At 31.7% G+C, this 13,213-nt stretch overlaps 1 protein-coding gene across 4 annotated transcripts in view; it reads left to right on the top strand.

Annotated features, from left to right (window-relative positions):
* LOC126809590 (sestrin-1) overlaps positions 1-12,287 on the top strand; it is a 28,548-nt gene extending 16,261 nt beyond the window's left edge. The window contains exons 1-9 of one of the 4 annotated variants that reach the window (XM_050534223.2): positions 2,778-2,925; positions 5,186-5,215; positions 6,300-6,470; positions 6,674-6,856; positions 7,037-7,249; positions 7,473-7,605; positions 7,740-7,977; positions 8,205-8,430; positions 8,943-12,287. In XM_050534223.2, coding sequence (XP_050390180.1) covers positions 2,890-2,925; positions 5,186-5,215; positions 6,300-6,470; positions 6,674-6,856; positions 7,037-7,249; positions 7,473-7,605; positions 7,740-7,977; positions 8,205-8,430; positions 8,943-9,029 — 1,317 coding nt within the window. In that variant the 5' untranslated portion in view covers positions 2,778-2,889 and the 3' untranslated portion in view covers positions 9,030-12,287. Of the gene's footprint in view, positions 1-2,777; positions 2,926-3,780; positions 3,944-5,185; positions 5,216-6,109; positions 6,132-6,299; positions 6,471-6,673; positions 6,857-7,036; positions 7,250-7,472; positions 7,606-7,739; positions 7,978-8,204; positions 8,431-8,942 lie in introns of those variants that run through there. The other 3 variants (XM_050534222.2, XM_050534221.2, XM_050534224.2) reach the window with 3 other exon arrangements.
* Positions 12,288-13,213: the final 926 nt, after the last annotated feature.

The raw sequence follows: 13,213 nt of genomic DNA, 5'->3' as shown, positions 1-13,213 counted from the left end.
TTTAAGAGGAAAAATATAAAGAGTCTGAAAAATAAATAAGAGAGTTTGAATCCTAGCTTGGGCCAGACATACACACAAAAAAACTATTGATAGTTGGAAATCGAGGAAAAGTCAGTGGTAATGCTGCTGTCGTGGTAAAATCCTCATCCACCCTTTAAAGTAAACCTGTGCATAAACCATCTACCTCACATGCCTCCAAGTTTATAAACAAGACATAAGTCTCCTGGTTGTATTACAAATTTGACCATTGAAATGAAGAAAAAGCTCATGTTAGTCTTCAAGATGTGAAATCTCATTCATTTCCATTATATAAAATATTAAAAATCTGTGAGTGCAGTACACTATTAAAATAAAATGGAAAACAAATTATAAACAGGGTGGGACTTCTTTTTTTTAGATGTAGAAACTGAATCCAGCATGTTTTGGATTTGTTGTTATTGCTTGCCTATATATAATTGCCCTACACATTAGTTACTGTATTTGTTTAAAAACCTTGAGAGAATAACTACTTTTTAAATAGTCGCCAAAATAAATTAGTGATTGTTCTTCCATAAGTATATGTTATAGTTTATACTAATATACTGAATAAGTTTAATTAGATCATATTGTGAAATTCATTCAACATAAATACAACTAGATTAAAAGGAAAATCAAAGGGTTTATGTTGTTTTAAAAAAGGGGAGAGAGGGTCTAGCCTACAAAAAACAGTAAAGAAATTTATACCACAGTCTCAGTAAAGCAGGAAAGGTAACTATTAAAGGAGCTAAATCGCTAATATTTTGGATCTAGAAATTGACACAAATGGGTTGCAATGTTAATGTAATGTGAATGTATATAAACTGATTTACATTCAATTGTTTCTGTTTTTAATGCAATTTCTAATCAGTTATGTTCGGCGAAATACACCAGTAGTCTCAATCCAATGGCAATCTCTAGCGTCTGGTTATTCCACTCTATACCAATAGTATTTATTGCTCATGCTCTCCAGATAAGAATATGACGTCACCGTTTGACATGACTTGTGGAATATATCTAGCCTCTTTCTACGAGTCCCTTGTTAAAAATAGCGCTGAAATGCACCATCGTACACGATTTGTGTACCAACGGTAAAATGTTTATTTTGTCTTAATTATTGGATATCAGAAGCCCATCTTTTCCCCGTAAGATCACAACATCAATGTTGATTTAAATTGACAAATAAATCATGTTTTCAATGTCGAAGATTTTGAATGATATTGAGTTAGAGACTTAGCTACTTTAAATATATTGGCTTTGTATAAAGCGGTTAATCCTAATCTTCTGATATGAAGTTGTTAAATGGTTAATTTTTAATGGGAAAATGTCACTCATAATAACAGAAAATAATTTGACAAGGAGGAAATTAAGAAGATAAATTACTGAAAATTGTATATCTGGTCTAACCTCTATTATTAATGTATGCATGAAGGACATTTTTTTATTAGCTGCATCTCATTTCTGGACTAACCTCCACTACTAATGTAGGACATTTTTTATTAGCTGCATCTCATTTCTAGTTAAAATCCTGGTTTTAGTTTTGGCTCTATAGAAAAGGTTAGTAGACCAATGTCATCAGTGACAGTCACGTAAGCAATAAACTAATGTGCTTTAAACTAATGTGCTTGTCAGAGTACATGATGTACAGAGTAGTAGTAGTAGGATAAAAGTTTAGAAATGTTTGTTATTAAAATCATAGCATTGCATATCAATAAGTCATGGTTTCTGACATCCACAATTTACAGGCCTACATTCTTTTAACTTTATCATAAGTTTAACTACACTAAGATATAAATTCATGTGCAATACTTTTAAAAACAAAACCCAACACAACGTTTCCAAAATGTGATATTTTAGGTAAAGCAACATGAAAGGGTTTTCTTGGCGGAAAAAATAATAAATAAAATCCGGCTAATGAAGATGGTAAAACCAAATGCAACAAAACTAAAATCTATTTTTAAAAAAATTATCTTTCTTTAAAGATTTTTTAATTTTCTTAAAATAGACACAATTTTCAGGTATGATAGTAGATCTAAACATCCTTCTGTAAACATTATTCTGAAATTTATTGAGCAAACTGCTGATCGTGATGTAATTTATTTACATAATAGCCTATAATAATAATAGACAGTTTTAAAAAACATGCAATTATAATACGGAGTTTGTAGTAACTTTCCACAGGATATTTTGGAATTATTGAGCATTTCACAATCAACAAACTATTGTTAAATGGGGTTAATGGTTGCAATTATTAATCAATTAAATAGTATTATTAAATGGTTAATCCAAATCCATCAAAATTCGAACGGGATTAACAGTATCGCTAGGATAAAACAATACCAAAACGCACACCCCCAGATCGGACCAATCAACTTGCTCCCACCTACTTTCTAACCAATCATAGCCTAGGTTCAAAGTTTGACCTGACCTTCCAAGATTATCCTTGCATTGTAAACAGGGTCAATTTTGAAGTCGATCATATTGCGAGACTGAAAATTCAGTAAGCTCGGTATATTGATCTGTAATACTGACATCATGCAACCCATCTAAAAGCGTATATAAAGCAACCGACTGAATGATAGTTTCAGTTATAAGAAAACATTTGGTGAATTGTTATAGGAAGAAGGAAAATCAAGAATTTGTTATATAATATAATTTTAAAAGTTTGCATCATTTGGTGAATTGTTATAAGAACTAAGAAGGAAAATCAAGAATTTGTTATATAATAATATAATTTAAAAAGTTTGCATCATTTGATTTATATTATTATATAATATAGCCAATATTGGTGCAGAAGTAAACACTAAAACTAGTAAAACAGTCCAGTTTATGAAAAGTTAATTGTGCATTTCATACAGCAGTGGATTATTTATTATGGTTACTGAAAATATAATTTGTGTGTGTTGTCAGGTAATTAACAGATATTTATATAATTTATATTATGAATAGGAAACACCAGGCGGTATCATGATAGTATTGTAGGCCCTTTTTTTTTTTTTTTTTTTTTTTTTTTTTTTTTTAATTTCTAAGTAATTCGCAAATTTTAATCCGGACAAAAAAATCGAAAGAAAAACAAAAGGTGCCAGACGAGCGTGAAAAAAATCCGCCTATAGACTATCTTCTTAATATTCGATTGTGGGGGTGGGGTGTGTGTGTGTGGGGGGGGGGGGTCAGGCTCTGGGTTGGATGGCTGAATGGTTAGCGCTGTATTATAAAGTCTGTCATTGAGTCAACTGACGTGGTTTCGATTCCCCGGTTGTACGTGCCAAGGAGTAGGGTCGCCTGTCCAACCTCTTGGGTTTTCTGCGGGTCCTCCGGTTTCCTCCCACTAATTAGTACCACAGACCCAGGTATGCGCAAGCGAATGCTTGAAATAAAATTGAACCATGTGTTAGTCCCGAAATGACCTAGTTAAACCCATCTCTCTCTCTATGAGTCTCTCTCTCTCTCTCTCTCTCTCTCTCTCTCTCTCTCTCTTGTGGTGTGTGGCCTGAATTAGTTGAAATACAAATGTGGAAATTCATAACTAAAGATAATGTATTATTCATAATAAAATATTATTCATAGCAAGGTGTTAGAAATAGAGCGTCAGATTTATAAATAATTAAAAGCAAAGCAGCTTGTCATTATGTCAAAATAAAGCAATATTTCGTTAGTTAGCAATGTAGCGAGCGCACCTGCCGTAGGCGGGGCTTCCATGTGATTGACACTTGATTACCATGCGTATGTCAAAGGTCATTTAGCCGCAGTCAGCTGATCTGAACAAAGCTTCGTCAGTCAGTTATCGTCTGCCGGCTAGCAAAGTAGTCTGATACTGATTCTATGAGTGATGTAATAAGAAAGGATTTTACAATAACCATATTTGATTAAAATGATACCGGTTGAGGATATACAACCTAGGGAAGCCTCCGTACAAACTGGATTTTCTGTAAGTTGAATATTTTAATGAAAATATGTGATGTTCTCTTTCCATCAACTTTCATCCACGGCGTTCGAGAGTCTACAAATAGTAGAAATTAGCCGTCTGCTATTAACTTTCAGTTTGCATATTTTATATTTTAATATATATTTCGTCAAAAGGGTTACAATTGTGTGTCAATTTTGGAACCGAAGCGGTTTTGTGATTCTTAATTCACCACTTAATTTATTATGTTAATTCCAGTATAGGAAAAATACTGGGAGTGGGACTGGGACACAGTCTGGCTTTGTTCTCGTATCGTCAAGTACTAAGTAGAGAAACCAGTCAGCTGTTAGTGTTAGGCTAGCTTCAGATTTTGAACACACTGTTATTTGACATCTGAATGTAATTGACATTTCATTTCTTGCAATCACTGTTATAGAAATGTGACCATCGTAGACTCTATTCGTATTTGGAAATTTAAAAAGTAGGCTTAAAATCCACTCTTCAGATCCGAATTTCATAAATTCACCGTCTTTGTTTGATAAAAGTTAAGAAGAGTTTATTTGTCTACAAGATAAATAAAACTGTAAAAGAGAGAGGTCCAACAAATGAGTTCAAGACCTAACCTGTTTTTATATTGTTTGACAAAAATATAGACTCTTTAATCCTTCCAGCACTAGGCTAGAGAATGAACTATCATTATCAAATCAAAGCAGAAGATGATTCCATACAGTACCTGATTTAAATTAGGCCTATTCATAGAATTTTCATAATTTTCTCGTTATATTTATTATACAAGCTTACCTTATAGTATGCCTAATGCCAGTTCATAACCTTCACTAATTTGAACTTAGTTTAAGTTAATAGTAATAGTTGATGTAGGCTGCACAGGTTAGAAATGATCAGATCTATAGAAATTTAGTGTAGCCTAACTATCTAGAAGTTTTTGCAACACTAGGTGTGCAATATTTTTAATGTTGAATAATGGAAGTTTAACCTAGTAAAGTGCATAATCCTACTTGATCTACATGATGGACACTATAACAATTAATGTCCATCCAATTTTTAAAGTCAACGCTGCATTTTAAACACTGTCAGTTACTTGGTATCATAATCGTAATGGGAGGGAAAGAACCCGATATTTTCTGAGAAAATCTATCACTGACAATAATTATAAAGATAATAAAGCTAGATTTTATGCTTGATTTTTCAATGTCATTAGTAAATTTGAGTTTGTTGGAATACTAATTTATCTTTTTATTGTTTCAGGTTGTCCCAGTTGACACCGAAGATGAACAGGTAAGCCTATCTATGTGTTTTTTTTAGATACAATTATTTATGTAATTTTCATTTAGTACAATTAAATCAATAATTAACACGTGTATGTGTGTGGAATTCCGCTTATGCTGGCTGATGAAATAGCCGTACAAATATATGAATAATAATAAAGATATTATCGCGTACCACGAAAGGTGCGACAATCAATAGGACAATATCATGTTTCTTTCATTCATAACAACAGCCAACGTGTTGATGCAATACCCAAACCAGTCGTACGATCGGAAATACAAGCTGATGAAATAGCCGGAGATTAATAGCAACTATTTGGTACCGGCTTGTTCCAGAAAAAGCATACTGATGCAATGCTGCCCGGCATACCCGATTAATGGGAAATCCCACAATTTATATCCTTATTAAATTGCCACATGAATAGGCCAGTGTCTGCTTAGGATTGATGCTACAAATAGATTTATCTTGAATGGAAAGTTTCACTCATGAATATTCAGTAATTGTTGGCAGTCAGTAATGTGCATTACGGTTAAAGTCAGCGTTAAATTTTAATGTTAGTAAAAATAGACATTTATAATTGTACAAATTATAGCATAGAATTCCCCTCTACGTGAGTGGACAATAAGCTAGCTTTGTTTAGGTGTGGTTTAGTTGTCAAACTGGCTGACCTAAAGTAAACAATATTGTTCCCAGCTAGCGTTACTGTAAAATTGAGGTTCGACTCTTAGAGACTGTGTATGTGAGACCTATAAATAGATCGACATCCTATTGGTTGTTTGACTCGGACCACGGGGTTATTATTAGAAAGGTAAAAACCCTTGAAGCCATCCTGAGTGAGCAGAAGGAAACAAATCAACCAGCCACAATCTTACTCGTTTAAAATATTATGCATCATGCAAGGCAACTTCATTGTTTGTTTTCAGAAGTATGGCACTATGCATTACTATACCTTATTAGGCCTATGCCTTTTGTAGAACCTTTGAAAATAAAATGAATAGTCATCATTCATAAACGGGTGTGCACTGATTCAATGATTGAAAATAAATATTGATTTTATGAAAATTATTTTAATTTTGTATACTTTTCCTTCCAGACAAAGCTTTTGTTTATGGAGGCTTTCATCCAAAACAACAGGGTTCCAAATATAATACAATTGATGTCATACCATCCCGATTATTTGGATTGCTTTTTAAAAACCCAACACTACCTTCTACACGAAGATGGCCCTTTGCCCTTTGACTATCGGCACTACATTTCCATAATGGTATGATTCTAGATAATTAATTCTTAATTGGAGTTTCATTTTAAATCTATACTTTTAAGCTCTCTTCTTAATAATTAAGTCAGTAATTAATCTATAGTTTAAGAATTTAATCAATAATTGAATTATATTAGATTATCTGAAAGTTTCTAAGCAAATTTGATTTATCCACTATAAATTGTAGTTTATTTCTGTTGTGATTACAGGCTTGTGGTCGCCATCAGTGTAGTTATTTAATAAAATTACAAGCCCAAGAATTTCTACTTCATGGAGGTAACCCTGAGTGGCTGAAAGGTATTGACTATGTTCCCCAGAAACTCCAGGATTTTTTGGAAATTAACAAAATTCTCGCTCACAGACCATGGTTAATAACTAAAGAACATATTGAAGTAAGTGTAGATGAAATAATTTATTTGTAAATTTATTGTTATAATTTAATGGATTAAAAAAAAAACATTACAAATTTTATGAACTTACTAATGTCAGTAATACAAACAAAATGAAATACAAATGAATATTTTTCAATTCTTAGGATTGAGTTTTAATTTGTCTGTTCTTTTTATTTGCAGAAACTGATTGCTGGAAAAAATCGCTGGAGTTTATCAGAGTTGACGCATGCCCTCATCTTATGTACGCATTTTCATGCGCTATCAACATTTGTTTTTGGTTGTGGTTTAAACGATGAAATAGATTTCCAGAATGGTCACACATTTTCTTCCAATCATGTAGACAATGATGATTCCTATTCCAGTGACAGTTCGTCATTATCAGATTCAGCAAATGTAAGTTGATTTTCTTTATATAGGATTGTATCTTTTACAGTTGTTTATTAAGTCATTTTAAATTCATAGTTTGGTAAAATTCAAATTTATTTTTGTAGGTTATAAAATTAAAAAATACTCTACAGAAGTGAAATATTAGTGAAGATAAAATTTTATGGAAAACTGTTTGAAAATTGTGTTCTTCGTTTTCGATGTGGAATTTATTTCAGTGTTGTTATTGCAGAATTCTGATGAAGAAGGTGGTTTATCTGCTCTGATGGCTAGAATGAAAGAATTAACAGAGAGGAAAGAAGAAGAGTTAACAATTGAGGAGAGATTAAAAGACTTTGCAAAAGTTGAAAGTCAAAGTGCTGAAAGTAAGTTAAAATAAGAATTGATTTATTGTTATGTTTTGTGTAAGAGGTTGCATATGGTTACGTTTGCTAGACAATCTGTTTGAAGTCAGATGTTATTTATAATAAGATAATAAAAAAAAATTGTTTTCTTTCAGTAACTACTAGCCAAAAGATTCCATCTCCACGTGCAGATATTTTACGATATGTTGAAGACCCAAATTTCACCTACAAGGATTTTGCCAAGAGGGACTCAGTGACAGAAATCCCTTCGTTCCGGGCCCAAGATTATTCCTGGGAAGAACATGGGTTTTCTCTGGCAAACAGACTGTATAATGAAATTGGAACTCTATTAGATGACAAATTTAATATGGCGTACAATCTTACTTATTATACGTAAGCAATTTTAATCTATATTTAATTAGCCAATCAATCATTGTATATTCCATTTAATTCATGTGATTGATACTACTCAATAATCTTCAGTTTGATTTATTATAATCATTACCCCTGGATAAATGAAATTACCAAACATTTTTTTTTTATACTTTTGAAAAAGCTTTTATTATGAAAACCTTATTTTTATTCACAAATATTTAGGATAACGTTATCTTTATTTACAGAATGGGAAACAATACTCAAGTCGACACGTCTTCGTTTAGAAAGGCCATTTGGAGTTATATACACTGCATGTATGGTATCCGCCATGACGATTACAATTATGGTGAAGTTAACCAATTATTAGAACGAAACTTAAAAGCTTACATCAAGACTGTCACTTGTTACCCCGAAAGGCTAACAAAAAAAGATTACGATGGTGTTATGAAAGAATTCAAACATTCGGAAAAGGTAACTATTTTTCATAATGGTAGTTTTACAGTATGGTTTTCAGTGTATTGCAAGTACAGGAGTACTGCACCACAAAGAAACCAATAAGTTACACCTGTGGACAAGACACAACACACAGATATTGCAAGCAATAAACAACAAAAGTACCATAAAATCAAGTGATTTGAATATTTCATCGACCTTGACCTTACTATTGTAATTATATTCTTGGCCTACTAATAATTCATTCACTGATCACTGAATTAACTACAGGATATCATGTAGTATTACCACCTGCTAACAATGCATGTGATTCATAGCAAATTGAACTTTATAACCCCTTAATGCATGATTTCATGGCTCACTATGTGATGTATGGGTGATAAGAAATACATTCAACTGCATACCATAAATAAATACATGCAGTGCTATTATTTTATGTTTTAAATAAAGTGGTGTCAAGAAGTGATAAAATAGTAATTGATTTGAAGTTTGAGTTAGTTTACTTACACTGGGTATTTTTGTCTTTACAGGTACATGTGAACTTGATGCTGTTAGAGGCGAGAATGCAAGCTGAACTGTTATATGCGCTAAGAGCAGTCATGAAGTATATGACGTGAGCCACGGATGGTTAAATTTTACAGATCAAAATATCTTCAAAGAAAGTTCAGCATGAAGTCCTTACTGCCGATCAAAACCAGAGGTGTTCTGATCACCCAATGGAAGGGAAAGGATCTTTGCTAAAGCTGAAAGTAAAAGTGTGTGCCATGGACAGACTCAATTATATAATAATATTATCATGTGAACGTTCATTACATGTGTTCACATCACAATATAACCACAACTATCAGATATTAAAAATGTGTGAATCTGTGTGGACATGCTGTTATACAATAATATACAAAAAAAAAAGAAGATTGTCTAGTCTTTTAAATCATCATCGAGATGCAAACTTGTGGATATGTACAAAGATGTCAAGCTGTTGATTTGTGGCACACTGGGTGGTTACCTTCAGCTTCTATACTAGAACGATATACTCTCTCGCCTGATCAGTAAAAGGCTATAGATATCTGTGATAGATATCCACTTAATTAAAAGTGGACATAAGAACTTATTTTGTGTTTGTTGATAGTTTGAAAGTGGAAAATGGAATGAATGAATGAATGTTGTGTGAAAGACAAGTATCCACATGCAGTATAATGAAAACCACAAAGAAAGTTTTTAAATTCTGAAAGCAATCACAATATGGTGTCTTTTTTGCTGCCATTTTTTAATCTCTACCACCCAGTGAGAATAAATTTTATGGAAAATTGTGATGAATTCTCTCAGTTGTTATTGATGAACACTTTTTTAAAATTTGCAAATCTGGAGAAAAAATTCAAACATGTGAGCGGTTTGTTTAAAACGATATTCTTTTTGAATGGAATCAAAAATGGCAAAAATTTGATCATATTGTGAAAGTTTTTCAAAATAATTTTTATGTGGTTTAACAGGTCTTTCAGTCATTATGTTGAGAGCGTCCAATTTGTGAAAAATCTGTACTGATAATAATTAAATTGTAGCTAACCATCATGGGATATTATGTCAACAAATCCAAAGAATTTTTTATAGATTCTACCATATACCAGTGACAAGTGTGACATCGTAGTTAAAAAAAAGACAATTTAAACACTAATAAATGGAAAATTCCAAATCATAATCTTCCTAATCATAAAAGAATTAGAAACACTACCATTATTTCTATCTAGTTTTACCAGTTTATGATACTAGTCAAATTCTGTTTAAAAGCCAGTCCATTCCTCTGTGTATTCTATTTATTGAAAACAATGTACTATTAAATTTAATATACTCTTGTATGTTAACTCCTGGCCAAATATTAAGAATTAAAACTATCTAATTATTTATGAAATATTTTCTGTTTAAAACTATTTATTTGTTAAAAGTGATGGTTCCTAAAGTTAATTTATATTATTGTTTCAAGCTCCAGTGGAATCTTTAATATTTTCATCTGGGGTTTCTCCCTTTGCCGTAAACTATAAACAGATTCTAATCAAGTGCTGTTCCCCATGTGATGCAAATTACAAACTTTTAAAGTGCTATAAGTTAAAGACTGTTGAAGACTATAATACTATGGAGATACACATATCTGTTTATTTTTTCCAAACTCCATAAATGATTTGTTATGTGTACTTTGAATAATGTGCAATTTACATTATGTGCCTGAATTACAATGATGAAAATTGTAAATTTCAACCTCTAACTAAATATGAAAACATTCAAGTTATTGCTCTTTACTTCTTGCCATTTTTTACATTTTGATTAAAACAAACTATTTAAAAGCAAATATCAAAATTTTATTCAATTTATAACATTTTTTCTATCAATACATTTCAAAATCTTGGTACAGATGTACTTTAAAATTTCCATATTATTAAGCCATAGAGTAAAGCATTTGTGCTTTTAAATGCTTGTCTGCACTGAAACCTTAAAAATTGTTATTTTGTGATATTTTTGTATGTTATTTTTCAAGATGTCATCTTTCGTAGTGGTGTTAATTTGACCTGAAGAGAAAGTCTTTTGATACAATAAACATTCCATTAAGTTTAAGAGGATACAAGATTTTTTGTTTTGTTTTTGTTTTAAGACTTTTAGAAGATGGGAGAAAAAAACACTTTTTGATTGTAAGGCAATGTGATTAATAGTTATGATGATCCAACGAAATCCTATAAATTCGTAGGAGTTGTATATAGATATATGATAAACTGTTTTATGTGGAAAGATTATATACATGATGCTATGTTAATTATTAATATAGTTTGCATCAAATATCTTGAAGTATTTTGCATACTATTTTTTACAACTTTGATAGAAGTAATTTCGCAACAAGACAGATTGCATCAAAAACAAATGGCACACTGTTAAATGAAATATAGTTGTTGATTATTTTATTGCTGCCGTTGTTTAAATTGTAGTTAGCACTATCTTTCAACTATGCATGAGACCATTACAAGACAAAATGGAAGCTTTTTATATATTAAGCTAAAGATCTGTTAAGCTTTTTTTATTTTGTAAATGTCTTGCTTATTATATATCAGATATCAAAGAGAAAAATATTGCCTTGTAATTTTGTAACTTCCATTAATCTTGTTTAACAAGCTTGATAAAAGTAATGGGAAGAATAGCAATCAACTCCAATATTCCTTTTTGACCTGGGTTGTGAAGAAATGCATCCATTCTAAAAAAATGTAATTTATACACAATAACTATTTAAAGCACACATTTCTTATTTGAAATCTTGAAATTTTTCATTTCTTAGGGGCCTGTTAAAATTCAAAAGTTTTAGATCTACATTATACATACTAGGGGTTGCCTTCATATGTGCAATATATTCATATTTATTATCATGATTGCATGCATTCTTTTACCTTGACCTATATACAAAATGATATAAAGATCATTGTCATGAGGTGTTGAAAATAAAATTACAATTGTATAAAGGGAAAAAGAAGTATGAATTGTTTATAAGCTGAAATGATTACCATTTAGTATACTATTTTAATGAGGTTGGATTTATTAAATTGCTTCTTTTCTGTTATAAATTTATGTCAAAGGATATTTTGAAAGAAGTTAAATTGTTAAGATATTAGTTAAACTTGTAATTTGAATTATATTATGATTTTGTTTCAAGCCATTTTTTTTTATTACTCGAAATACATTATTTCAGTATTATATTTGAAGTTATATAATAGCCACACAAATTACTGCAATCTCCTATTGCATTTTATGTTCAAAACATTTTCCTACATTGTGATATCATGTTGCTTTCAATAATAAATCTAAATAAATGACAATAAAAAAAAAAATACAAAAAATTTAAATATTGATATTGATTTTACTTATCTTATCTTGCAAGAAAGAGCATACTGTAGTGATAGTGCAAATGTTGTACAGATTTGTCTAACGATTTATATGGTGCTGGGTTGCTGTTCGCGTTACATCTAGAAACGCGGCCTTCTAAATGGACGCTTTCAGCCACCATAGCTACACAGTTTTTGTTAGCCATTATCTTTTTTAGCCGAGGTCCCGTGTACACATCGGTAGGCACGTAAAAGATCCCTTGACAGTTGGAATTCGAAATAAGAGTAGGCCACTATCCGGGCAAAATTTCCCACAAAGCCGTCTTCATCAGCCAGTCGTTACAGTAGCCGTTAGTAATTACATGTACCCGTAGAAACGCATGTCTCTTGACTTCCGAATCGAGATCTTATAGTATTGTCCAGACTGATTTTAATAGAAAAGGCAACTTCAAGAAAATTGAAGTTATATAAACAACTGAAATACAGACTGACGTCAGCTTGAACAAGAGAAATGATACTTCTCTAATGACGTTTCGCGGTAATGGTAGTGAGGCTATTAAAAATTTGTCAGACGTGAATCTACCACTCTAATTCTATGAAAACTTACTCCATTCTGTATTCACAAAACATTAATATCCGGTTGCAGAAACCCAGTTTGTATAGAAAATTTGAATTGGCGTGCCCAACCCTTTTCCACTCGCGCACCCCTAGGGACAGTTCACAAATCATCCGCATTCGCTCTGCTCAATCAGATCTCCAAAATTCGGGGCATTCGAACAAAAGACGCACGCCACCATTCTTCACATAATCTCTCATACACCCTAACATTATGAAACAAATATGAATGCAGCAATATGTGTTTTGTAACTTCATTACATTCATGTTTGTTCACAATTCACTGGCACACCCATTCTGATCACAAACGGGATACATGTACGTCAACCCAT

The sequence above is a fragment of the Patella vulgata genome, chromosome 2, assembly GCF_932274485.2.
Source record: "Patella vulgata chromosome 2, xgPatVulg1.2, whole genome shotgun sequence".
In the NCBI taxonomy this organism is placed as follows: domain Eukaryota; kingdom Metazoa; phylum Mollusca; class Gastropoda; family Patellidae; genus Patella; species Patella vulgata.
The sequence above is the reverse complement of the archived record's forward strand: the minus strand, read 5'-3'. Positions and strand labels throughout refer to the sequence as shown.